The 27,081-nt window shown below is 39.9% G+C and overlaps 3 protein-coding genes across 3 annotated transcripts in view; 1 reads left to right on the top strand and 2 right to left on the bottom strand.

The window, feature by feature from the left end:
- cfap61 (cilia and flagella associated protein 61) overlaps positions 1 to 15,852 on the bottom strand; it is a 34,165-nt gene extending 18,313 nt beyond the window's left edge. The window contains exons 1-16 of the mRNA XM_037085973.1: positions 15,698 to 15,852; positions 15,411 to 15,559; positions 15,143 to 15,293; positions 14,811 to 14,887; positions 14,454 to 14,521; positions 14,240 to 14,360; positions 13,898 to 14,039; positions 13,032 to 13,196; positions 12,692 to 12,786; positions 11,692 to 11,731; positions 11,216 to 11,352; positions 10,924 to 11,050; positions 9,485 to 9,562; positions 7,662 to 7,868; positions 5,706 to 5,834; positions 316 to 443 (exon numbers count right to left, since the gene is read on the bottom strand). Of these exons, the coding sequence (XP_036941868.1) occupies positions 316 to 443; positions 5,706 to 5,834; positions 7,662 to 7,868; positions 9,485 to 9,562; positions 10,924 to 11,050; positions 11,216 to 11,352; positions 11,692 to 11,731; positions 12,692 to 12,786; positions 13,032 to 13,196; positions 13,898 to 14,039; positions 14,240 to 14,360; positions 14,454 to 14,521; positions 14,811 to 14,887; positions 15,143 to 15,293; positions 15,411 to 15,553 (1,808 nt within the window). The 5' untranslated portion in view covers positions 15,554 to 15,559; positions 15,698 to 15,852. The remainder of the gene's footprint in view (positions 1 to 315; positions 444 to 5,705; positions 5,835 to 7,661; positions 7,869 to 9,484; positions 9,563 to 10,923; positions 11,051 to 11,215; positions 11,353 to 11,691; positions 11,732 to 12,691; positions 12,787 to 13,031; positions 13,197 to 13,897; positions 14,040 to 14,239; positions 14,361 to 14,453; positions 14,522 to 14,810; positions 14,888 to 15,142; positions 15,294 to 15,410; positions 15,560 to 15,697) is intronic.
- Positions 15,853 to 15,892: 40 nt separating this feature from the next.
- On the top strand, positions 15,893 to 23,044 carry crnkl1 (crooked neck pre-mRNA splicing factor 1). Its single transcript, XM_037085974.1, has 14 exons — positions 15,893 to 16,083; positions 17,004 to 17,156; positions 17,452 to 17,543; positions 17,757 to 17,915; positions 18,095 to 18,261; positions 18,902 to 19,080; positions 19,236 to 19,406; positions 19,496 to 19,687; positions 19,901 to 19,960; positions 20,085 to 20,165; positions 20,435 to 20,674; positions 20,955 to 21,056; positions 21,135 to 21,383; positions 22,421 to 23,044. The coding sequence occupies exons 1-14, from the start codon at positions 16,036 to 16,038 to the stop codon at positions 22,814 to 22,816; spliced, it is 2,289 nt and encodes a 762-aa protein (XP_036941869.1). The 5' UTR covers positions 15,893 to 16,035; the 3' UTR covers positions 22,817 to 23,044.
- Positions 22,924 to 26,965, bottom strand: naa20 (N-alpha-acetyltransferase 20, NatB catalytic subunit). The gene is made up of 6 exons (XM_037085977.1): positions 26,829 to 26,965; positions 26,282 to 26,306; positions 25,929 to 26,019; positions 25,212 to 25,347; positions 24,560 to 24,705; positions 22,924 to 23,261 (listed from the first exon to the last, which is right to left on the bottom strand). The coding sequence occupies exons 1-6, from the start codon at positions 26,879 to 26,881 to the stop codon at positions 23,176 to 23,178; spliced, it is 537 nt and encodes a 178-aa protein (XP_036941872.1). The 5' UTR covers positions 26,882 to 26,965; the 3' UTR covers positions 22,924 to 23,175.
- Between the last annotated feature and the right edge of the window lie 116 nt (positions 26,966 to 27,081).

Here is a 27,081-nt window from a genome sequence, read left to right as displayed (position 1 = left end):
TTTCTATCAGCAGACTGTTATTCACTGTTCTTGATGGTAACTCGGCGTTGACAGGGTGCAAAAACAATACACAGATGGTGAGAGGGGTGTGTTTGTGTGTGTGTGTGTGTGTGTGTGCTGGGGGGGGGCGAGGGGTTAATCAGGCCTGATACAAAATTTTTGCCCCAGGGCCCCTTAAGTTGTGAATCCAGTGATGGTGGTGGTTACAGAGGAAGAACTATGAGATTATTTCTCTACTAAACCAGAAAAGACCATTACAGAGACACTTTCTTTGATAACAATCAAAACACAGAGTTTGTTCTGAGGCTGACTCACCAGAAACAAAGCACCTCAAGGAAAGATAAACCTGTGTCCGATGCCCCCACCACCACAATCCTGGCATTAACCGTGACCTTCGGCTCCATGGTTAACTTCCTGCTGATGAGGCTGAGAGCAAACGGTGCCTGAGAGAAACAGAGAGAGAAGACAGTCGGACAGATTCACTGGCTTTGCTCGAGTGAAGAAATCCGGAGGGAATTCGTCACTCTCTAAATGACTGGTGCCATTTCCTGAAAATTAAATAATCCATCAAATGCGTGTGGCCTTAATTATTAATACACTAAAAGCATTAAAAAATGATGTGCCCAATTTTCTTCCATTTGAGCATCACAGGATGAAACAGGAACGAGCTTTCATTAAAGCACTTAATCTGCCTGCTGAAGAGACAGTCCAGCTTTCAGGAATAAAAAACCTTTAAAGTCTATAAAGTTAGAGCAACGTTTGTGTGTTTGAAATCTTTGCAGAGTGATGCACCTTCTTTTTACAGGTGGTTGGCTAATTCAGATTTTCAAAAGACCAACGGACATTAGAGAAGCTAAACCAGGTAGACATAGAGGCTAAGATATTCCACAACAGAAGGGAAAGATTCATATATATATATATATATATGTATAAGCTATTTTATAAGCTGAAGCATTCAGTTGACTAAGGAGAAATGTTCTGTATCTTCAAACCCAAACCCAAAAGTCTTGCTTTTTCTTGAAAATGGCATTTGGCACCTTATCCACCAAGACACATTCCTCATTGGTGTTAAAACCTTCTTGGTAATAAATCTGTTTCTGGTTCTGGTTATTTGTATACCGGGAAAAATCTTGTCGATTTTTTCCTTTTCTTTTTCTATATTGTGGGAAATTTAGATAGATGTAGAGTGATGACAGGAAATGACATCCCACAAAGGTCCCCAGACAGACATAAAGCCGGGATGTTGCAGTTCACAGTCGACACCTAAACACAGGCCATCAGGAAGAGCCAGAAAATGATTTTCTGCCCAAAATGAACTGTATATTTTTAATGCAACAGGAATGAACCTCAAGTCGAGCCGATCATTTTCTTCTGTGCACAGCTCCGCTTCCAATATAGCAACAAACTCATTTGGTAAAACCAATAAAACTCTGTGTTGGTGACAGTTTTTCCATAAAATGTGCGACTTGTAAACATGTCCTTACAGAGTTCATCTTTATCTTTAGAGTATCTCAACAAAAAACTGAAGAACAGTGCTTTACTGCCGTAAGCGGACAATTCCAAGTCAATCTGCTGTATGTGGTCAGAAATGTGCTCCCTTACACTGAAAAGACTCTTACACCTGTGACCACACCTAACTGTGATGTCACGAGGCCAGGAGTACACCTGCACATCACTGCAACAGCTGAGTAGGTTTTACCACTGGAGGTCAGCAAGAACAAGATTTTCAAGGATGTTAGTTATCATTTAAATATATTTACTCAATAATTGTATAACTCTCAAAGGTCTAGTGTGTAGAATTTAACAGGACCTATTGGCAGAAATTAAATACAAAATTCATCAGTTACTTTTCATTAGTGCACACTCACCAGGGGTTCCCAAACCTTTTTCCACATCACTCTAAACCCCCCCGGTGGTGTTCAGTTGGGTGCAATCTATAACCTCACCGCTGGATGAAACTAAACTTTTATGAGCAACTTTTAAGATACAGTATGTTGTAATATCAATTCCACCAAATAACACTGTGTTAAATACATTCAACTGCCAATCAAAACCTCCAACCTTCGGACAGCCATTGAAACCAGATCCAATGACTACATATATTTGTTTTTTTCAACAGAAAATGGCCATATACATGAGATAGATGTATGATGATGTCTTTTAACTGTCTTCTAGAAATTATGCTTTCATTCATCTAATTAGCTATACTAAATTAGTTTTAAATAACCCTTGTGCCACTTGAATTAGATTTTTTTAATTAACATAATGGGGAGGGGAACGTGTAGCAAAACCCTGTTGTTGCTGTCTGTTCTCCAGTGTCCTTGGCGCTTTGTTTTGGTAAGCAACAAAAATTTCATTCACTGGGAATCATTTTGCTGACCTGGATTAACCTCCTAGTCCTACTCGGAGGTTGAGGCAGGTGATGCAGAGCCTTAGACTAAAGAGGCTCAGGTGAACGCTAATTGTCACTGTCATCACTGTCATCTGTAGACCCTTCACACTGGGATAATCCTTTTGAAATGCTCCATTTGTGATTATTATTTTCTTTTATTGTTTTTTTTCCCCCATTTTATGCTCGGTGTACCGTCATCCCGCTATCTTCCCCTGTTTGTGTGTTAATCGAGTGTTTGCTTTATATTTATACATTCAAAACTCAATAAACACCGTCAGGAAAATATGAGGATTTCATTCAGTGCAGCCTTGGATTCTAATGAGATGGAAACACAGGGATCAAATGTGCGACCTTACAGTTAAGGAACACTTTTCCACAATAATTACAAAAGAGTCCCGCAGGAATTAGCTGAACGCTACGCTCTCATTTTCCAATTCCTCCACCGCCAAGCGTCTCTGGTCCTCGCCCTGCGATCTGAGGCAGCTAATGGCTCCTTCATCATCTATAATTAGGCAGATTGGCCCCACAATGCACCTTGTTGGATGAAAACAGCATCGAGTGAAAAGAGGGAAACCCGAGGGTGAAATTAACCTTTGTGTAATATTCAAATAATTTCCGTGAGGGCCTGTGTGCCCGACATCTGTCACATACGGAAAGACGGTGTGGCTCTGGGTTTGATTAGCAGGAAGATAAAAGAGCATGTGGTTGATCTACAGGATAAATGTATGTGTGCATCAGAAAAGCAAAAGTGATCTAATAAATGTTTTCAATTGTAACAACAAAACAAAAGCAGCCTATTCCTTAGAAACTCAATTGCCAGGCTATACCATATGTTGGTGACATATTTCTGAAAACTACTGATATGTTGAAACATCAGTGTTCGATCTTATGTTATGACAACGCTGTGTTTACTTGGTTAGGGGTTAGGAAAACATCATGTTTTGGATATAAATCCCTGATTTTGTCAAGCAAACCTGTGTTTGCTTGTTACAAATGTTTAAACACTGTCTAGAACAGTGGTCTCTGGCTTGGCAGCCATCTCAAGGAGCTGCAACACGACCACTGTCCATTCCCTCTACATCCCAACATAAAAGTCAGCTCATATTCATGTAAATTGAACATTGTGGGAATGTTGAAACGCTAAATATCAATGTGCTGACTCGGGTTTAAACAGTGGGGAGACACGTTGCAGAAATTAAGCAGTCCAGCAACTGGGCTGTCCAATGTAAACTGAAAAGTGCAAAAACAAAAAAATGTCTTTTAAAAACTTTTGGACTCATTTTTTTAAAGTCGTTATCAATTCAAAGGTGCCTTCCAAAAGCAAGTCAATAAGAGAGTTCCAGATACTTATTTTAGCTTGATTAGCTTGATTAGAATTGCAACACTGGAGATGTTTGGAAACAGGGTTACTGAAGTATTCATCTCGCTCATACAAATGTGTTGGGAAATTCTGTATTTTTGATAAAAGGTTGAATGAAAAGCAAAAAGAGAAACGTGAACAGGAAAGCATTTTGGTACAAAACATAAAGACCTTTCACAGACCATTCTGTTTTGTGTGCAACATTAAGCTGAGGTTAAAGATTAAACCTTGTAGTAAACTTAAAACTTTCAGCAGTTAAGATTTTCAGTCTGTCAATTTTCGATGATTTTAACAACTGGGGCTTGTTTTTCATTCCCAAATGCAACAATGAAGCAATCTGAATTTGCTTGTGGAGTAAAAAGGCTGGACTGGAGATGTTAATAAAACATTACTGTTATTATTTTCTATAAAAGTCATGGATTAAAGGCACTTTTATCGGGATAACATTTCAAAACTGTGCCAGATAAACAATGATTTCTAAGTGTGTCTCATGCAGACGCTGTAGTGACATTTATTGAAACTGAGTATTACTTTATATGTAAAAACACGGCATTTGTTACTGCATGTAGTCAAATTAAATGCCTACATGCATCCATCTGAATACTGCAGGAATTAACCAGATGAGGTATTCATATGAACAAAGCTCCTGTCTCATCTGCATGTGCGGTGGAGCAGGTGCAGCAGCTCTTATCACGCTGGAGACGCCTCACCTTCCCTGAACACAATGGCCGCGCCTCTGTGTAATACGATCCAGTATTGACAGAGAGGGAACAGGTGCTTTAAATTTGATTAATCATCCCGAGGCCGACATCAGGAGGCAGGGGCGAAGCTCGGAGGCGAAGCTCTTATCTGCACGGAAGCCTAGAAATCATGACTGCTGTGTTATAGAGGTGAAGGTGGGGGGGGCAGGCCGGGTTTGATGGAGTGAAATGAGCTTGTGTGTGTACACAGAGTGCTGCTGCACATGTGGTAAATATTTGAAGTACGGGGTGTTTAAAGAAATCACAGCCACGTTAAAATCCGCCCGGCTCGGAGGATTCACGACCAGAAAACAAGACTCAGGGTAGAGTTTAAACAAGAGAGAGCTGAGATCATCATTACTCACTATTCATCAGTCCCTTATATTCTTTCATCGGTTTAAAAAAGAATTTGGTAATCCTGTTGCTCTTAAAGGGAAAGTTCCCCCAAAAAATCAAAACTCTTCTTTCATCCTTTCTTCGTAGGTTTCAGTATATTTGAATGTTTATACTTCAGCGAGAGCTTTTGAGCTTTTGAGACCTTTTTAATATTTCACTTCTCTCAGTGCTTGAATTTTATTTGTCACTTCAACCTCCCTGTTATAACTTAATAGTTTTACCCCCACATGAAGAGGATTTCTACGGCTCAAAAGATTTAGCTTTAAGTTGAATACTTTTAAAATGTTTCCACTGCAGTTTCCCGCAAAAATAGTTCCTTTTTACCTTACAAATCCTTGCGTAGATGAGGTTTGTTAAAAACACCACAACATTATTTCAAATTCTAGCTGAAAGTTTCACAGATATGAAATATAAATGAGGTTGAACTCTCAGGTGTTTCTGAACTCTGATCTGATCTGATCTGTGATATGTCACATTAAATGAGATATGGGTGTATTTTTAAATTAAATGAGCCAACTAAACAATTTCAATGATTTTATGTCAGTTTGTTTGCAATCTTTTGGTTTATATGTTTCAAATGTCTGTTTTTAAATGCTGTATTAGAAAATAAAATGTCAGCGCTCATTCCATCATACTGTGGTGCCTGTGGTGGAGTTTGCCCTCCATACCTGTATGTGAATCCCATTCTGTATCACTTTTCCCTTTTGAAACAGCGCCGTCTAGTGGCCACATGACCTCCCTCCTCTGTCTGCAGCCCTCAGCTAATCTACATTCCCTGGCAGACTGCTTGCTGTCAGCCAGCTGCTGCTGTGCCCACCTGGTCCTCGGTGATCCGCCTGGAAGGGGCGTTGATGCCAAGCTCCTCCAGCGGGTAGATGATCTGGCGTCGCAGGCGTACGGGGACTGCGCAGTTGAGGACAAAATCCAGATGGTGGACGCAGGAATTCTGGGTGCAGAAGAAGAGGGCACGATGTCAGTGAGCTCAGAAAAATCCCCTCAGAGGTTAAACAGCATCAGTGTGAGGGCTCAGGAGGTGACTGGGAGGCGACAGAGAGATAATGAGCCCCAGTGAAGAGGTTAGATGATGCAAGGTTTGCGCCATTGATATGAGCTGCCTGGAAAACATCACCCCATGCTTCATCCACGGCCTGATCAGAGCTAATTCTCTGGTTATCTTCTGTCATTATTCTATTTGCACATTATCATCTCCCAATCTGCTGCTTGTTTGTGGAAGGTAATTAGCAGAGGAAGTGGAGGCCTCTACACGTTGAGGAAATGTCTTATTATGGTGTGGAGAGGTGAAGCTGGCAGCACTGTCGGCACCTGCTGCCCCGACCCTGGGGACGGCAGCCTACTGAGGGCCACACGCTGCACAAAATGACCTGTTTGAAGCTACAACATTTTTACATGAACAAATGCATCCAACAGCTATAGGAGATCGTTTTCATCATTTCTATTATCTGACATGCTGCAGGTTTTTTCTCTTAAATAAATAGGAAAGGGAAAAGGGAGCAAATTTAACAGGAACAGTTCACCCAAAAATTCTGTCTTCACTCCTCCCCCAATGAAAAAATGCCGATGAAAAAAAATCGGGTGAAGTTTCCAAGTCCACAAAACATCTCTGGAGCTTCACAGCAAAACAGCGCTGCAGCATTCTCCTAAACAATTAGAGCACATAGAAACATGACTCCATACAGCTCATCCAGCATAATACTAGTCCCCAGAGATCCCAAATTGTTCTAAAAAAGACATTACTTACACACATTTTAAGCCGAAAGTTTGGCTTCCAAACATTTGGATTAAACCGGATGGGCTGTATGGAGCCATTTCATTTTTACATTTCAATACATGTCCCCAGCCAGTTCACTCTTTTGCTGTGAAGCGCCAGAAATATTTGGTGGAAATTTACATTTTTGCGTGAACTGTTCCTTTAAATGTCAAGGCTTAATGCCATGGTTTGCCAGAACTAAACACCTTTTTTTTTCAATATGTCTTTACAATTTTACCAAGCGTAAACGTATGGTTTCAGTCAGGGTTACTGACCATGTTATACAACTTCTTGTTTTCTGTATTTTTAGCAAAGAGAAAAAACAGTGTGTTCTGTGATTTTCAAACACATACAATAGGCTTCCTAAATGTCTGATTTTCTGTGCTTCTCCTGCAGCACAGAAAATGTAGTTTATAATACTTAATGTAGACTGTAACAGACCGACAACAGAAGCTCCAGCAGAAAAAAAGAGTTTTGTAAAAAGTTACTGTTTATATTGTTTTCTCATAATCTGAAATGATGGGAAACATCACCATCTAGGTTGAAAGACAAAAAAAGGGATCCAATATGTTTTGCAATCAGTGCATTTAGTGCTATGGGACTTTTTGGAGGAGAGTAAAGAATACTAAAGGATACTGTCGACTAGTCTTGAACACCAATGTTTATGTCTGGACACAAAATGATCATAAACAAAGTGTCAAATTCTGCTGCTTTCAACACATCAAAAAAAAAAAAAAAACAACAATCCCTGAATGAGTTTCTATTATATAGGACTCACCTGCCTGTTTCTTTTTAATCAACTGCAATCTGTTAAGAAATTCTCAGACTAGAAAACTGCCACCACTTCATTTGAATGACTTGTCCTGAAGGATATTTTTTGCAGTGTATGAACTGAGGCTCATTACACTAATGACAATGTGTATCTGAGCAGACATGCACAGAGGCTGGAAGGGGCCCAGTGATGATGAGGGGCCAGTGAGGGCCTGAAGGTCCCTGTGCACCCACCTCCTGGCTGCAGTCGGGGGGGTACATTCGGTGGTAGAGGCAGGATTTGTGAGCCAGGCGGAGCACTTCCTTAAACAAGTGTTTGCTGAAGTGCTGGAAGGACGGGTTGAGGACAAAGTGGCGTATCTGAGCGTGCTCCTCGTAGCGGTGATGGCTGAAGTAGATGAAGTTCTCGATGTTGTAGTGGGCTCGAATGTACTCGACATCCTGACAATGACAGATTAGATATTCAAGTCTGAAGTCTGTAGATAAACTCTAAGACAGAGAGACATTTTCTTTGGCTTAACACAATGAATCTGTTTCTGTTCCATGCAAATAATAACAAAGAAAAGCTGCTGCTTCTTGTAGCATAGAAACATTTTGAACCTGTTCAAGTTTTACATCATTTCTTTATTGAAAAAACATTAAAAGAAGAAAGTAGAAGGAATCTACTTCCCCTCGTCAGCGGACTCTTTTCTTCTTGTGTTGAGCAGACAAACATGTCAAAACATTTATTTCATTTCATTCTCCTTATTTCCAGCTCTAGTCAAGATCGTTTTCAAATGTCCTAAATATTTCAGGCTGAATTAAAGGAAAAGGGTTATCTAATTGACGACTTTTATTCTTGTTGTTAAAATAGGGTTTGAACTAATACATATTTCCATTATCAAGTCATCTTTTAATTATTTTTGATTGAATTCAGTAAAATCCACATTCTATCTATAAAACCTCAAAACTCTTAATCTTTAAATTGCTTATTTTGCCTAAAAAAAAAAAAACAACTCAAATATATATGACTTACAATCCTTTTAAAAATAGAGTACAATTTGAAATGACCATATTGTTTGCTATGTCAAGTTGATAACAGACACAATTCTGAAAATGTGTTGTTGAAGATTTCAACACAATTTAACAACCACATAACTATTCTGGGTGGACTGTAGGGATGTGGAGCTGCACAAGTAATCAGAATGTTCTTAAAATTGCAATATGAGTGCACCTTAGTTGCAAAAGCGGCAATTTTCTTATAGAGGTAAGATTTGTGAGAAAAATTGCATCATAAGGCAGAACTGTTTGTTTGGTACATACCTCCACAGGTGTGACTTTTTTTCAGTAAAAATGAAAATTACAGATACAAAAAATTAATCACTATGATTTTTTTGCTTTACCATATTGTGCAGTATTTTTGATTGGCTTGGGCAAAAAATCACAATCTAATTTTGCCTGTTTTGTCTGTTTAGCAGTTGAAATTATACAAAATTTACAATCATATGAATAAGATAAAATCTAGGAAACTTCATAATGTTTGGCTTTAATGATAAATTATGATTTATGATTGATAATTTCAATATATTCAAACAACCAGAAGGATGTTCTTAATGGAATTTATTGTTGAAGTGTTTCATGAAAAGAATTTTCATAAAAATCTTTTCATCATTATCTGTATATATTTTAAATTGTCAGACATTTCAGTCCTCAAGTAAGGACTCATCATATGTGACATCATATGTCCTGTCACAATGTTTATTATATATCTTTTACTACTTCAAGGACTTTTTAAGCAGTTAGTAGTTTAGTGTTGCACCTCCATAAGGTTTGGGGGAATGAGGAGACAGATAGTTAAAATCAATTCAGCAGAAACAGGGGGATACTTGAAAAACAGGCTGTGGATCCTGCAATTCCTATAATTCAAGCCACATTCATGGTCATGTCTGTAATTGTGCTGTGAAGAAATGTTTGAAAAGTCAAACATTTTCAATGATGCACTTATTGACATCAAACCAAAAACATCCTCCAACCCTGTCAGGTTCATCTGAGGAAGACGAAGTATAAACTGTACCTACCTGCTCGTCTCTCATGATCAGAATCCCCACAACCTGACCGTCCACCTGGGCCACGAAGGCCTGCAGCGGCACCCCGTCCTGACAAACAACACAACAGGACAAAATCCATGTGAATTTACATGTGTGCACTGAACTGAATATTGAACCTCCTCGTATCAGTCCGGTGCCATGAATACTCATGAAGTGGCTGCATTCTCATTTGAGAAGTAATTATCAGTTTTGGAGCTGCAGCAGTGACAGCTGGGGTGTCAGTCAGAGAGGAAAATCCGTTCAGCTGAATTCTCACCAATCTGTTCCCTGGCATACGTGCGATATTCCTCGTTATTCCAAGACAATCATCATCACCGGCCCTAGTCACACTCGACTGTCCAAAACAATCATCGTTTAATTTTAAAAGTTAACGGGGGCACAGTTTGAATTTCAACCTTGATATTTTGTCTATTTACTGTTTATACTAATTCAAATGACTTCCAGTTAATTATTTGTGAGGACCCCCCTTTAATTGTGCCCTCAGGCAGCTTGTCTTCCTGGGGTCCACAAACATGGACCGTATTACAGGCTGGAGAAAATTGGTAGTAGCTTGGTTGTAGTGGCACACTGCAATGCCATAAATAAAGAATAAAGATGGGCACAAAAGTAAACAATGTGAGAAAGTAAATACATGGTGGCGTCAAAGATGGGACGGGAGGGAGTAATGTCGGAACACGGGTGTTGGTTTGGTTTCAGAGGTGGAGAGCCCAGTGAAGTCTCAGGTTCTTTAACCAAAGAGAAAATAAAGGAAGATAGGAAAGAAACTATGTGAATGTTACTTCCTGCATTAAGACACATTTATGTGAATCTAACATATTACACATTATGTTTAAATTGATTATTGAGTTTAATATTTAAATACTATTGTATTAAGGTGTTAGGCAGTTATCCTACTTTAATAAATAAAATTAATTATTTATAATAACATTGTATTTGCATGTTTACTACAAAGAGCTCGGTCCTCTTTATCTCAGTGTTCTACATTAGTGTCTATTTAGGAGACCATGTAATTCAAAATATAAGCATGTTGAATAAATATTTGTTACTTCGGGAGTATTTTAGCCCTGAGTAGAGTCTGCAGTGTTCAGTAGGGCAGCCTGTAGCCTGAGAGGCACAACCCAAGGGAAAATTACCAACAGCACTGGCTGCTGTTTATTAACCGAATTGCTGTGAGCTCAGACTGGTGATTAAATCAACATTTTATTAAACTCAGAGTTTCTCTCTCCTGGGTTTTGGTATCTATCTAACAGTGGCACGGACAAATACAGGATTAAGAAAGTAGCAAAGCCAGAGGGAAAGTTTCTTTGTGTTGGATACACGGTTACAATTGATCGCTGTGGAAAAGCAGGCTTGCATCAGCATTGTTACTGCAGCCTGAAGGTGGTGTGTTGGTGTCTGTGCTGACTGACCAGGTCGCTGCGTGTCTCATAGAAGCAGTCCAGGTCCTGCAGCAGGGAATTCTTCAGACTCAGACCCGTCACCAGATCATAGACAGCCGGCCGGTCTGCAGCCACAGCCAGCCTCACCTTCACACTCCTGCTGAGACAACCACACCGTTATCATGAGCAGAGGGTCACTCGCCTGTACAAGTCATTTATATTCACAGGTGGCGCCACAGGTGTGCAGAGACCTCCTCCATGAACAATGAACAATCCAATGCTACCTATGAGAAGTAGACATGAACAAACTAAGCTGACCCACCTGAGCCCGGTGCGGGGGAATATGTAGAGTTCATATGGCAGCAAGGTGGTGATGCGGTGTGGCACCCTGAGGAAGTTCTGCAGCAACAGGAACTCAGGGGACAGCATCGGGACAGTGATGATGCAGAAGTCCAGGTCCTGGCAGGCAGGCGCGAGACACACACACTTCACTGAGCAGAATATATCATAAAAAAATTGTAACTTTTGAAAGCATTTGCTGTTATCTTATCCCTCCTGATGTGTAAAGGAATCCAGTATTTACAATTACAGACTGAAACGTATTTCTGTACCTAGCGCACATCTGGCACAAATTATCATTCCAGGGACAAAGGAGAGTTTATACAATCCCTTGAGCAGTGACACTTATCTTTGTCTTATTTAATCTGTCTGTTTGTGCTGCTCATTAACATATGCTTCTTTTCTGGTGGAGAACATGACTCAAATGATTTAAATCTCATGTGCAAATATGCTACTCACAGGAAAGAGTTTGAATACATATGGAATAAAATCCACTGATCTGTAAGAGAAGGAGAGAAGACGAAGATGAGGGAGGGGAAGTTAAGTGAAAAAATGTCTGTGCCAACTGCAGAATCAAATCTGGTGATCAGTGTGGCGGAACAACTGGCCGACCAATCTGCCCGCCGCTTCCAGCTCAACTTCTCGCTTTCAGCTCTGCCTCGCTGTCACTTTAGGTGCAGCTCTCATTAATAACATGCTCACTCTCGGCAGGAAGCGCCTCGACTTCATATTCAGTAACAGCTGGGAGGTAAGGCGGTGGTGAGAGGAGCTCAGCGGGAGCCAACTAACAGTCACTCTCCCTGCTTTAACACAGCATATGACTGATACAACTCTGGACAGCTGCCATCAGCAACGCCTCAGAAAACCATTTCTAACTGACAGAATATTTACATTTGAAATATGGAATACTTTTCAAAATATATTTCCAAGGTTTTTAAACCTTCTTCTGGTATCCAACTTGTATTCAGTGGATTTTAGTGAGAAGTGAAGAAGGAAATTTTGCACTGAAAACAAAGTCTGAACCGAAAATGGGAACAGTGGCACTGAAATATTTGCATTATTTCACACAGAACTCTCAGTGCATTGGCAAGACTGTTACTGTCTGGCCTTTTTTTACATTTCACATGAAAACCAGTGACACTGAGAAAGCTTTACTGAAAAAAGACAAATATAAGGAAAAAAACACATTGAAATAGAAAAGAAATATCAAAATATGACAAAATATGTTTTAATGTTTTTGTTTAATTGTTTCATTTTCATTGTTTTTTTTCCAGCACCAAAGATTTGTTTCAGTGCCAATACAACTTTTTCGAACACAAACATTTCAATGCCACTGCTTTCCTTTTCAGTTTAGACTTTGTCTTCAATGCCTTATTTTATTTTCGGCACTGCCAATAATGCATGATCACATTTCTAGCCTCGTATCGCTACTCGCACCAAGACCTCATCCTGAGCTTACCTTGTTTCATAGCTCTTGTCAATAGCAAAGAACTGAATACAGAAAGCGTTGGATTTCTCTGAAAATTGTCCTGCTCCATTCGACGGTGTCTTCTCCTGCATAGAGGTTAGAGTGACAACATGCCACCAAGAAAGACATAACAATAAAAAAAGTGAGTTTAAATGTTTATGTTTTAATGTTTATATCATAATCATGACTTTAATTGCATTAATTAAACAATTCCAGCAGGGAGACACCACTGAGATGCTTCCTGCTTGTGAGTGTAATCTTCATTGTGTCTGTATTTATCTGTAATGTGAGTTTTTGTAATGTGCATTTTACAGAGGTGCAGTTAAGTTACCTGCTGTGAATCTTCTTCGTCTTTACTTGAGTCAGGCTGAGCAGCGGCTTCATTGTGTTTTATTCGTTTGTACAAACCATCAAACTCGCTCAACTCAAAGCTGTGCAGCTGTTTCAAATCAACATCAGAAGTGACGCTGATGAAGCCAACAACCACTCCGTCACTCTGTGGAGAACAGGAAGACACAGACATCAATACATATACTCATACTTATATTTCCTCTGAATGTAATATACAATATGTCTATAACACAGCAGCTTTTTACCCTATTCAGAATGTGAGACAGAAATCTTCACTTCTGCTCTGACACAAAGCTATTGATTCCCATGCTGGTTTGAATTTGGACTGAAATAATGATTAAGACACATAAAACAAGATAGAATATAACACCCAAAATACTAAAATGACAAATTTTGTAGTTTGACAAAAAGTTGAAGTGAGCGGAGTGAACAGCCCAATCCTCTGGGGCAATGTTTGACTGTTTGTTCTGTGAGTGCCGAACATATTCAGACAAAAAGCCCAAAATGCTTCAGATGTCTGGACACAATATGTTCAGTGAGAGCATGTCTTGGCCAAGTATCAGCTCGTATCTGCCATATGCTGCCATGAACACATGTCAGCCCGACTGGCGGGGAGGGGAGAGAAGATCTGTCGTATTCCAGGTCCTGAGGGAACAGACCCCAGCAGGGTCCCTGACAATCAGTCAAAGCATCATCACTGAGCTGCTCCAACATTATGTTCGGACTGGAGCAGAGGATCAGAAATGACCATGAACGAATCACATCTCACACACGAGATCAGACGATCAGGAGGGATGTTTGTAAAACGGTTTGTCTACTTAAACAGAAATTGAAGTTGGAACAAACCTCACACACAGCGGTGCAATTCTTCTCATTCTGGGCCTCGATGAGCTCGGCCAGGAAGTACGACTGATCCACTATGTCTGTAGTTTGTAGTAGTTTTGTCTGCTCTGCAAATAAGTGCATGATATCATCGTGATCTTCAACCCTTTAATGAACAAAAAGAGGAGTAGGTGACGCATTAAAGCTTGTCAAATAAATATTTTCAAAATTACAATGAATCAAATGACTCTCTTCCTGATACTGCTTAATCTATTAACAATTCCCTTTAATACATCAGATCTTTGAGAATGTCATTGTTTTCTGAGTGGAATCCTTGTTAGTGGGGAAGGAATGAGCTTGAATCACCTGGCTGGGCGGATATGAAGCCTTGGACAGAGCTTTTGTCTTCGGCAGATGAATGCTGAACACTGAGGTCCAGGGTCAGTCAGGTGCTTCAATGGCTCAAATACCTTCTCTAGAGCTGGCTCTGGACAAACAACAATCATGAGACTCACAACTCTATTCAAGGTTAGTTTTTGAATAACTGGTAAATGAACAATGAATTTAAAATGATCATCACCTAAAACACCAATGTTTGGGCTGATCAGGCAGATGTATTCAAGCTCTCCAACTGCATTAAAGACAGCCCTGCAAAAAGAACCACAGCAGCAAGGGGGTTATAATTTGGCAGACATTGCATTAACCCGTCACTGCTTCGACCAAAGTACTTTAGAGTAACTCACGTTTAAAATAATCACAATATTTAGGATTTGAACCCTGTATCATGTTAATTTTTTTTACAGTCCAGCTGTCTTTAACTGCTATACCACACAGGCATCACATGAATTGACATGTAAGGCTGTATTCGGAAATTAAATATTACAGATAGGAATACTGACAAACAAAACTAAAACAAAATTGCCTTTGTATTGCATACCTCATTATTTCCTTTACACTTGCTGCGACAAAATTTGGCTGTGCCACAAAAAGGTGGAGGTAGAGTGTGTTCAAAGGCTGCCAAGGGAAGAAAAATGAGCTTTAGTTTCCTTCAGTGCAGCTGTCAGTTCACTTTTATCTCACCTAACCTGAAAATAACTTTACTTCAATTTGAAATGGTGAAAAATTCTTAGTATGCGCATACAGACAGATAAGTTCTGTAGGGGCCAAATATTTGACTTTATAATTAAAAATTGTGAGCATGCAATAACAGTATTAGTCTTATAAACAACTCTGTATTAGCAGCTGTCTGAATTTATAACTGATACAGACTGTGCATTTTTCAGCTCTGAAGTGTTTCTGCAGGAAACGTTCCCAGTGAGCCGGATCCACCAAGTCTCCAACAGGGTAATCGAAGAACGAAGCGTGGGCCACAATGTCATCCTTTTCATTGGCCAGAGTCACGGCCAGATTGGCTTTCTCTCTGGAAGGTGACGGAGAGCAGAGAAGAAACAGGAAGCAGACACTCATATTGGGGTGACACTACACAATTTTGTCAAGCCAATTTATTAATTATCGCTATTTAAATGTTTTGTCTTACAGCAGATGAATTACGTTGACCCTTCCAAAAACCGCCTGAGCCGAAGGGGTGATGAGGCTGTCAATCCCCTGAGCATCCGCTGATTCACTCCTTCTGACGGTCACAGCTTCCTCTTGACCACTGGGTGAAGTTAGGGTCCTCATCTTCACCTTGACAGATTTTAATAGAGCAGGGCGGTATAGTTTCAGCCACGACAATACCAACAACAATAACATCGACGACAAAGATGATTATAATCTAGCTAAATGTCTAATTGTTGGCCAGAACCCAGAACAACGGTTACTTACCTGTAAAATATGTATCTCCCAGTAATCTTATTTTATTCTAATGTCCTATAACTCTACTCTTAAATGAGAAATTAGAAACTAATTCATAAGTAATGTTAACGCAACTGCCGTAAAACTGTAATTTTTCATTGCAGGATGGGCTAGCTAGCGAGCCCCTAAACTCTGTAACCATGGTAACAGAACGCTGCACCGGGGTTAATGGGAACTGTCGCAAGGCATGCTGGGTACTGTCATGGTGGCTGGCGGCGGATGTGAATTAAACGTTTCTCTTACTGTTTTGTTGTTGTCGAAACATTTCGAGTAAATTTGGTAAAATTTTGAGTTGACCAGCCGGCGAAATGGCGTCCACTGCGGCGGGCAAACAGCGGATACCGAAGGTGGCTAAGGTAAGAAGGCAAAACACAATAACAGGAGCCACGAGCTGGCTTCGGCTAAGCTAATGCTAACAGTTAGCGCTAAAGTTGAAAGGAGTAAACTTCTCGAGGTAGCGCCAGATAGCGCTTGTGTTTGATTTCTAACAAGGTTAGTTCTCATATATGTAAACATCGGGTATTATTTTACTTTCAGCTGTTATCTTAGGGTACCAATTTTAGCCAGGCGGAAACCACATGAGCTTGAAAACCAACCTAGCTGACTTTCACACGTAAGCTAACTTAACCGGGGACATTGTGTTTCCCGACCAGGCTGCGCTTTTTCAGGCTGCCTGAACGAGTTTGTTTAAATACTATATTGCGTTAGTTATTCACATCATTGGTTAAGCGACAAACTGGTAGGCTTAGATTTATCATTTAAGCATGATAAGCTCAGCTGGTTCCATATTAAACACTTCATAACAGTGGTAAAAGTTGAATAGATCGAATAACACAAGTTATTCGTAAGTCATCGGAACAGGAAAATATTGATAAAAGTTGATAATTTACTATAAACCTAACTGTCTGTATGGATGATGGTGTTGAACCTGAATAAAGCTGTGCACTAACAAATCAAGTATAATTTCATACACTCCTGCATAAACATTCATACACATTAAACCAGGCACACGCCGCTGTTAAATACATCTTTCCCTGTTTTTCTGCTATGATATTGAAACACACACAGTCATCTGCACCCAGGTTATCCAGTTTACTTAGTGAAACATTTATATTTTTCTAAGCTTTGTGTTGAAAACATATTGCACAAGATTATTATATTAAGTGATACAAAAAAACAAAAACGTAATCATTCAGCTGTAAGAAACAAAGAACATAAAAAATTATGTTCAGGACTGAAGCAACATCACGTTAAATTACTTTTTCTCACATTTCAGGTGAAAAATAAAGCTCCTGCAGAGGTTCAGATCACTGCTGAGCAGCTGCTGAGGGAAGCCAAAGAGAGGGAGCTCGAACTTCTGCCACCACCACCGAAACAGAAGATCACTGATGAAGAGGAGCTGAATGATTATAAACTGAAGAAGAGAAAGGTATGTGCTCATTTGTCATGATCTCCGCTGACTGCTTGTTTTTATGTAAATGTGCAGGCTGAAATCTGACCAAAACAACTAAGATTCTTCAATTATAATAAAAAATTTGGCCAATACACCATATTTTAAAGTCTGAGCTGTGTGATCAGGGAATACGTATATTCCAAGACTCATAGTCACTCCAAGTCTCATGTTATGACTTGAATGAAATGAGAGCAAACATTTAACATAACATAATAACAACAACTTTATAGTTTTATGAGTTTTCGTTAAATTGTTGTGTCTTTTCTTTCAGGGGTTTGAGGACAACATCAGAAAGAATCGAACTGTCATCAGTAACTGGATCAAATACGCACAATGGGAAGAAAGCCTGAAGGAGATCCAGAGGTACTGTTCCTGAAGCCAGTTTTATTATATTTCAGTAGTGTTACGACTGCCAGTGCTGTTGAATGACTGAATCATGCTGCATTTAGTTCTTGTCACGTTTATGAAGAAATCCGGTCTGATATTGCAGCTAAATTTGGCCTGTTTTACACAGTTTCTATTGAAACAGAATCTTCTCTGCTGATCTTCCCTCATCACTGCCTCCTCTTTTTTCAGGGCTCGTTCCATTTACGAGCGAGCGCTGGATGTCGATCACCGCAACATCACTCTATGGCTGAAATATGCCGAGATGGAGATGAAAAGCCGTCAGGTGAACCATGCCCGAAACATCTGGGACAGAGCCATAACCATCCTCCCACGTGTCAACCAGTTCTGGTATGAATGAAATCCATGTTTGCTGCATACATCAGAAAATACAGGAAAGTGAACACTTGGATCTATGTGCTGAAATACGCAGATGTGTGTGTGTTTTTAGCCTATTATTGCTTAATGACATGGTCATCCAGATATCTACCACCTACTTTATTTACATTTGATTGCTTCTCCTGTTAAAGGTACAAGTACACGTACATGGAGGAGATGCTGGGAAACGTGGCTGGCTGTCGACAGGTGTTTGAGCGCTGGATGGAGTGGGAGCCTGAGGAGCAGGCCTGGCACTCCTACATCAATTTTGAGCTTCGCTACAAGGAAGTGGACAAAGCCCGCACCATTTATGAGCGATATATCCTTTTATTTGTGTTTTAATGCATTTTGTTGGGACTGAACAGTTCATAAATCCTTCAAGATAAGAAAGTTAATACATAAAGTTTGTCATTGCATTATATTGCAATGACAAATTATATATGCATTCATCTGCTAGTTATTTTTTTAATGACACATTTAGGGGAAGCAGTTGCTGGTTAAACATTGCTTGTTAGTATAACAAAACAAAACATAAAAACAGTAAGAAAAAAACATAACTGTAACAAAGTAACATTTTTTTCTGATTCAGTTATGAATAATTCTCTAAATAAAGAGCTAAACAAGCAAATTATGTAATGTGCCAAAGCAAATTATATTCAGCTTTTACAAACCAAATCCATCTTATTTGTAAAGCACATTTTTAAAACAACCAGCGTTGACCAGTGCTATACAATAGAATATAATAAATGCAAAAGCAGGACAAATTATGTTAAATGTATCATGCAGTTGCCAACACAATATGATATGACAATTTTCATACTGATAATTTTTTGCACCCCCAGTTCATACCAGTCATGTTTCATTTTGTCTGCTCTGATCAGATACATCAGTAGATGATATCTAGTGACCTTGAGATAATATTCATTTTTTCATATAAAAACTCCTTAACACCTTTGCACTCGTCATGGTTCACCCCGAAGTGAAGAACTGGATCAAATACGCTCGGTTTGAAGAGAAGCACGGATACATCGCCCATGGCAGGAAGGTGTACGAAAGGGCAGTGGAGTTCTTCGGGGAGGACCATGTGGACGAAAACCTCTTTGTGGCCTTTGCCAAGTTTGAGGAGACACAGAAAGAGGTTTGTGCAGCTCAGTACAAAACTCACCAAACTATATGAATTCACATTAAAGCCTCAGTCCTTTAGTATCGTATTCTGCTGGAGAGTTGTTGAAAATCTGTATAATCTTTGTGCTTGCTGAATGACATGATTGTATGATTTCCCCTCCCTTACAGTTTGAACGTGTTCGGGTGATCTATAAGTATGCTTTGGACAGAATCCCTAAACACCAGGCACAGGAGCTCTTCAAGTACTACACCATGTTTGAAAAGAAGTTTGGAGACCGAAGAGGAATAGAAGACGTCATCGTTAGCAAGAGAAGGTTCCAGTATGAGGAGGAAGTCAAGGTATTTAGGGGGAGCAAAACAGTCTGTGACCAGTGGGTGTTAAACATTACTTCCTGTTTTCATCATTGCCATTATTTTGTTCCTATCAGGCAAACCCACACAACTATGATGCCTGGTTTGATTACCTTCGTTTGGTGGAGAATGACGCAGACCCAGACACAGTGAGAGAGGTTTATGAGAGAGCCATCGCCAACATGCCCCCCATCCAGGAGAAGAGACACTGGAAACGATACATCTACCTGTGGATCAACTACGCTCTGTACGAAGAGCTGGAGGTCAAGGTCAGTTCAGTTCACTTTTCTTCTTCATCGCCAACAACAACCCTCATTTTAAAGACCAGCTATTATTATTCGATTTATCACTGACCTGCTCAGTCATTCTCGCAACCAATCAGCTTAATTTCAAATTGATTAAGATGCCATCATAATGAACAGATACATCAGCAATAAGCTCTGTTAAATTTGTTGAATACGTTGTTATTATTGTTTGTTCAGGATCCTGAGAGAACCAGGCAGGTCTATCAGGCAAGCCTGGATCTCATCCCACATAAAAAGGTAATTAAGATGTTTGATTTACCATTTTGTTAGAATGAATCCTCACTCTATTGTTTCTCTGATAATCATAAAAAGTGATGGTACTGGTACTCAGATTGTGATAAATGTGTGTCTTTCATTTCAGTTCACATTTGCTAAGATGTGGCTGCTTTACGCTCAGTTTGAGATCCGGCAGAAGAACCTGCAGGGAGCCAGAAGGGTCATGGTAAGATTCAACAGAACTGATGAGTTTTAAACGAAGAAAAGTAAAATTATTATCATTGAAGTTAATGAACAGCAGGTAAAATAAAAAAAGTAACTTAAAAGTTGAAATTTAGATGTGATAGAAACTTTTAGTTAGTGTGTGAATTTTACTGCAAAGGTGCTCAAACAGGTACAAGTTTCCACAATATCTAAGAAACTTGAACTTGACAAACACTGCAAACAACCTCAGTTTGATCTGTGTTTCCACCCTTTTTTTTTTTCTCCTGTTAGGGTACAGCAATCGGTAAATGTCCGAAAAACAAGCTGCTGAAGGGCTACATCGAGCTGGAGCTGCAGCTACGTGAGTTCGACCGCTGCAGGAAGCTGTACGAGAAATACCTGGAGTTCAGTCCGGAGAACTGCACCACCTGGATCAAGTTTGCCGAGCTGGAGACGATCCTGGGAGACACAGAGAGAGCCCGCGGTATCTTCGAGCTCGCCATCGGACAACCGCGACTCGACATGCCAGAGGTACTGATTGCGTGTTTGTTCATATAACCATTTATTATTGACTAAGGAAATACCACTGCATAGCGTCCTTTCTTTCTTTGTCATTTCCATTCCTTTGTTAAAGGAAGGAAGTCCTGCACTTCACCATCTCTTCATAATTAATATGTATTACTGTTGTTGGGTCTCTCACTTTCTCCCAGACTGACAAGTTAAAGCTTCTATATAAAGGCTGCAGTTTGTTTTGCACATATAAATTAATCTGTTGATCATTTCAAAATGTGTGTGTCTGTTATCTTTTCAGGTGCTGTGGAAGTCCTACATTGACTTTGAAATTGAGCAGGAGGAGTATGGAAACACCAGAAACCTTTACAAAAGGCTGCTGCAGCGCACGCAGCATGTCAAGGTGAGAACAACATTTTAGCTTTCTGTGTTCCTTAAATATATGACAGGATAAAATGCTTAAAACCTTCCTCTCGTGCAGGTTTGGATCAGCTACGCCAAGTTCGAGCTGTCCATCGACAGCCCCGACAGGCTGCAGAAGTGCCGGCAGATCTTTGAGGAGGCCAACAAGAGCCTGAGGAACTGCGAGGAGAAGGAGGAGCGTCTGATGCTGCTCGAGTCCTGGAGCGACTTCGAGGAGGAGTTCGGATCCGACAGCACGATGGAGAGAGTGAGGAAGCTGCTACCGGAGAAGGTGAAGAAGAGGAGGAAGCTGACGGCCGAGGACGGGGTAAGATCTCAACAGAAGAACTGGTTCATAACACAGCATTATGATGTCAAACTGAAGATGGCAGACAGCAGAAAGACATTTACAGTGGATGTCTTGTTCTTTTCCTGTACTGTTGGTATTTTGGTTTTATCTTCGACTTCGAGCTGTTATACTTGTACAGCATAGAGAAATAAGTTACAGTCAGTCCTGACACGTATAAACGGTTTTTGATTAAAAAAGCCAGTCTTCACTTGTTCAACCCGCTCAAATTTTGGCAGATTTGCTTTTTTCTGTGCATAAATTGACAGATTAAGTAAAATAATTGCATTTTGAAGCACTAATTAGGTGTTGATGAGTTTCTGAGTTCACAGCTCCAGTGGATATATCTATACCTCTGCTCCTCATTTATTAACTTCTTAATCACTTGTTTAAGAAAAAAGTCAAATAAATAAAGTAGAAATGACTCTGATCTACTCATGACTTTACAGCACCAAATGTCTCTAAAGTGATCGTGAATGTAGAAGAAGAAGATTTAACATAAGATTTCCTAATCTAAGAGAAAGATTTTTCCAGGACTGAATGTGTGAATATAAAATCTTGGATTGATCTGATGGGGGAATAATTAGATTTTAGAGGCCTCTTTTTTTCCCCAGGCTGAGACTCGTTAACTCATCCTCCACACTCAAATATAAAAAAATTATTTATTTATTATTGGAGCAGCAAAATTCATCTAGTTTCACAACCCTGTGAAGTGATAAAATAAATTAATCTTGAATCTAGAATATTTTTGCACTATTCTATAGTGCCATGCCAATTAAGCACATTTGATTTTAGAAAACTGCACTAAATGTTTTTGAATTAACTTGATATTAAATTGAACTCAAGCTTGATCAGTCAGTTCAACACTAAGCTATGTAGCAATTATCTTTATACACTGGACTGTTCTTTACTAGTTGGACACAGTGAGTAATAATCTAAAAAAGAGAGGAACAAATAATGAGAATAATCCCTAGTTGCAACCAATCCCAGGTTTTAAATTGTTCTTGTTGTTTTCTCAGTCGGACGCAGGCTGGGAGGAGTACTACGACTACATCTTCCCAGAAGACGCAGCCAACCAGCCCAACCTCAAACTGCTGGCCATGGCGAAGATGTGGAAGAAGCAGCAGGTAGTGGAAACGACACAGGAGGATCCAGAAAACGCTCCAGCGGCTGAAGGGACGTCATCACCCTCTGACAAGCCTGCAGCTCCTCCTGAAAACGGCTCCGACAAAAACACTGCCACCGAAACAGAACAGGAGGCAACGTACGATGATCGAGACGATGACGTCAGCAGCACCAGCAGCGAGAGTGACAGTAGTGATGAGGATGGAGAGAAAGAGGAGAAACAGAGCCGGAGCAGAGATGAAGATGCAGAGAAAGAGAGCCGAAGTGGAGATGAAGATGATAAAGATTAGACTCATGTTTGGGAGAATTTCCCCGCTCAGGGAAACGAAAGGGGCGACGTTCATCCTGGACCGATTTTTCTACTGATCTGTTTTATACCACAAACAAAACAATGAGCTCATGAGCGAACAGTCTTTATTGTGTGACCATGTTTTGTGCCATTATACAAACATCAAGTCAAACTCGTCTGTTGTCTTATTTCTCAATTAAATGTTGATTGATAATGTACAGGAATGAAACTGAATTCGACTGTTAATGGAAGTAAAATTTGTACAATCAGTGGCTCTCCGACAAAAAAGTGTTGAGAAATGGTGTCAGTTTATGTACAATGTAACATGACTATGAGGATGCAGAGAGCCACCGTCTACTGTTATTCGATGTCTTCTGGTCTGACAGGATGTGGCAGCGGTATGATTGACTTCTTCTCTGTGTCTCTGGACAAAGCTTTCCTCATATCTGCAACAAGGATACAAGACAAACTGTCAGATTTGAAAAACTCGGCTTAAGTTTCTTTTGCTGTTTGAATTGTCTATTCCTTGCCACCATAGTGTAAATGCAGTTGAATTGTCTGAGCACTACAAGAATTTCATTTATTGACTGACTACAACTCCAGTCTGAATTCAGTTTGTGTGGAGTAACAGCGCCCTCTGCTGCGTTGTGTTAAGACAAATAAATGCTCAGCACAGATGCTTATGAAACACATCGAGAGTTAGATTGGTAATTCAAAGTCATTTAAGGGGTCATTTCATCAAAAACAGTAATGATTTGTTTTGTTCCAGTGATACCTGTTCATGCAGGTAGATTCTATTATGTTTGTCAGTTTTTTCAAGACTTCAACGCTTTTAAAATAAAAAAATAAACCTCAAAAGCTGCTTGTCTTTGCAAAGCACATCCCTGTTAAAACCCACAAGAGTTTTGACAAGAGACCTTCTTCAATACCAGTTCTTAAGGAGCGTGTCGGTAGTTTGATATCAGCTCCATGAGCAGCCACTGTGTTAGCTCAGCAGAAAGCTCAGACTGATGACTATCCTCTGCAAATAAAACCAAACTATCTGCAAGATTGATCATACCCAAAGCTGAATCAGCAAATGTCTCACAAATTGAGTGGACTGGCCCTTTAAATGGCGACTATTTAAACCCAACTTTTTCTACTCTATGCAACAAACTAATACACAGACTATATCCACATAACTTTTTTTCATTACATCTAGCTAAATGTGCTAGCTAACAAATACCACAAAATTGTATGCATATGATATATTCTCCATTAAATTCTACTTCTAGCTTCCCTGTTTTGGGACAGTTTGTGGTTTTCATATTGTGTAATATCTGCTGGTTAGACACAGCTACAATCAAGCTCTTCGCTGTCTTGGCTTACTGTGAAAACTAAAGTCAATGACAGCCAAGTTTTGGATGTTTGGAAGAAAAATCAGAGTATCAGTATCAGAGCCTCACACCTGAACCTGAACACACTGCAACAGCAGACCCTCTGTCAAAACTATCTGTACTTTTTGCTACGTTAACACTCAGAGATCAGTTGAGAAAAATAAAACTCACTGAAAGGTTTGAAATAACCTAAAAATTGATGTTTATTCATGACTACAACACTTAAAAACATAGCCCCTTTAGGTTTTTCTTAAAAGGAACAAATTAGATTTGCTGAGTAATCCTCCCTTGACATAAAACCTGAATATATTAAAAATGTTGTATTTTTGTCCTCAATATCTAGTTTCTCTTTTGAATACTGCTCTCACCGTAAGCGTCTTCATCAGGTTCTCCGTTGCTGGCCGAGTAATACTCGATCACCGTCCTGTAGACGCTGTAGCCGAGACGTTTGTACATGTTCACCGCAACCTGGTTGGAGACGCGTACGAAGAGATCGACGAAGAATCCGCCCTTCCTGCAGTTTAACAATAAAGGTCACAGTAACACAATTTTAATGAGGCGACAACTTCAGTCATCAGCTGTTCACTGAGCCAGACAACAACGACATCTGTAGTTCTATGGTCTGGAGATGAATTTCAGAATAAAAATTTTAAGCCACAAACAACCTATGAAAACCAATTATGTATTAAATATACTTTGCTGTGTGAATCTTTTGATGCCCAGGGAATGCATTTAAGTCTGATTGCGATTGAAAGAATCCAAGGTGCAAATTCAACTTTTAGACTCAAAATCAAATGTTCACCTAAAATAAATGATGCAGTTGTAAGGATCTGACACAGTTTTGTTAACCACTAACAATTTTCCATTTATCTCATTTCTACATAATTGTCATGCCTGTGCTGCAGAGGTTTACAGTCCAGTATGTGTTGTGATATCTCACACACACACACACACACACACACACACACACACACACACACACACACACACACACACACACACACACACACACACACACACCTCTCTGAGATTTCTTCCAGCATCTCCATAAGTTTGGCAGCGAGGCCGAGTCGTCTGAACTCTGGGGCGACGGACAGAGCTGTGACGTGACCGTGCCACTCCTCCCGAGCCACAGATCCCTCCGCCTTCCCCATGACTGAAAAACAAGAGTCAACCGTTGATGAAGTAAAATATATGGCTGTAATGTAGTGAATTTTAATCTTTTTAGGGATGGTGATATGCTTGAATTTGAATATAATCTTTAATTTTCAACATTATCTGGTGTTTAGCTGAGATGACAAAGGCTTTATACGTCTGTTAATCTCTGTTTTATGTTAAGATTACTTAGACATTTTCTACTGTGTCAAACTCACCTCCGTGAAAGAGCTTCACACATGTCAAATGTTTTACACTTCAGTTAAATAGTAATTGTTATGAGGACACACCAGGATGTATTGACATTCAGACTTTTTTTTTTAATGTGTCATCATATCGACTGACCAGCAGGCGGTAACTGAGAGACAGAAATATTTCCAAACATTTGTCTGTAAATTCGGTGCTTCTCCCTTTTGGGCAACTCAAGTGTGATGAAAATGTCTGTTCGAGTCTATTTTTGTATTGTAAATGATCGAATGAAAATAAGTGGCTGTTGTGTAAATGTGCCAAAGGGACATTTTTTCTTGTAACCACCATATTAAACAATAAAACATTTAAAGTTGGCAAAGCAGAAGAACTTACTGTAGCCCATCAGTTCACCACCAGGAGCCTCAGCAACAATGAAGTACTCCGGCCAGTGAGCCAGGTACTGCAGGTAAAATGGGATCCCATACTGGAGGTCAAAGGTCAAAGAAAACTACAGCCTGCACTTAGTAATGAAACACCCTAATATTAGAAACAGCAGTGTCAAATACAGTTCAACAGCAGCACCAATTACAGACCATCAGATGCACTTACTGAAATGAGTTTTTAATTAAGTACCATCAAATTGAAACATTTCCAAACCAAGAGAAAGAGAGATGTGATATATGTAAAATTAATTTATGACATGCAAATAAATGTCAGATTAGTTGACATTGATAGCTTAAGGATACTGTTTCTGTCAATGGGTCCAGATTGCTGTTGGACAAAACACAGACATCAGTTAGTTTCAGGGATTTTATGATGGCACAGACAAACCGAACTCAATCGACGAGTTTCATGTTTCCTTTGTCAACGTTATTTAAGAACGCTAACATTAGCTACCTAGCTAAAAGAGAGACAGATGCTAAGTAAGCTAGCCACCTAGCTCGGGTTAAGTCGGCAAACAGATTTTAACTTTCACTGAAATGACAGGTAGTTGGCTGATTACACGTGTGCCGAAATTTCAAGGAGATACTAGGGATTCACAGGTTATTCCAGTCAACGATTAATAAGTATCCATTTTGCCGAGGACCCTCGCACAACTTAATTCTCAACTTTTTCAAAGGGAGTTTGGCACAGCATTCTCTCCAGCCAGCCTCCATCTGTAGCCACACTGGTTAGCCTGCTAACGCTACTGCACCCCAAACACAGGCTGTACGCACGTCTCTGCCACGTACACACAAGACGACTGGCTCGCGAACAGAGTCTGTATGGTGATACTGACGATATCTCACTCACATATTGTTGAATTTGAATAAATCATCGCAGGTGAACGGTCTCAATGTTGTCATCTTGGCTTGCTGCTCTGTGTCCTTTAACCTCACAGAGGAAAAGAGACATCCGCTTGCTTTAAAACGCGAGGAGAAGAAGAAGCGCAGCGCCCCCTGCTGGAGCGGAGGTACCACATGTGAAATCAATGTCGAGGGCAAAACGCAGTCTCATGTGTAATGTGTATTTATACTTGGTGACGTGTTATGCAAAGACAGAATGT

The sequence above is a fragment of the Acanthopagrus latus genome, chromosome 22, assembly GCF_904848185.1.
Source record: "Acanthopagrus latus isolate v.2019 chromosome 22, fAcaLat1.1, whole genome shotgun sequence".
NCBI lineage: Eukaryota > Metazoa > Chordata > Actinopteri > Spariformes > Sparidae > Acanthopagrus > Acanthopagrus latus.
The sequence above is the reverse complement of the archived record's forward strand: the minus strand, read 5'-3'. Positions and strand labels throughout refer to the sequence as shown.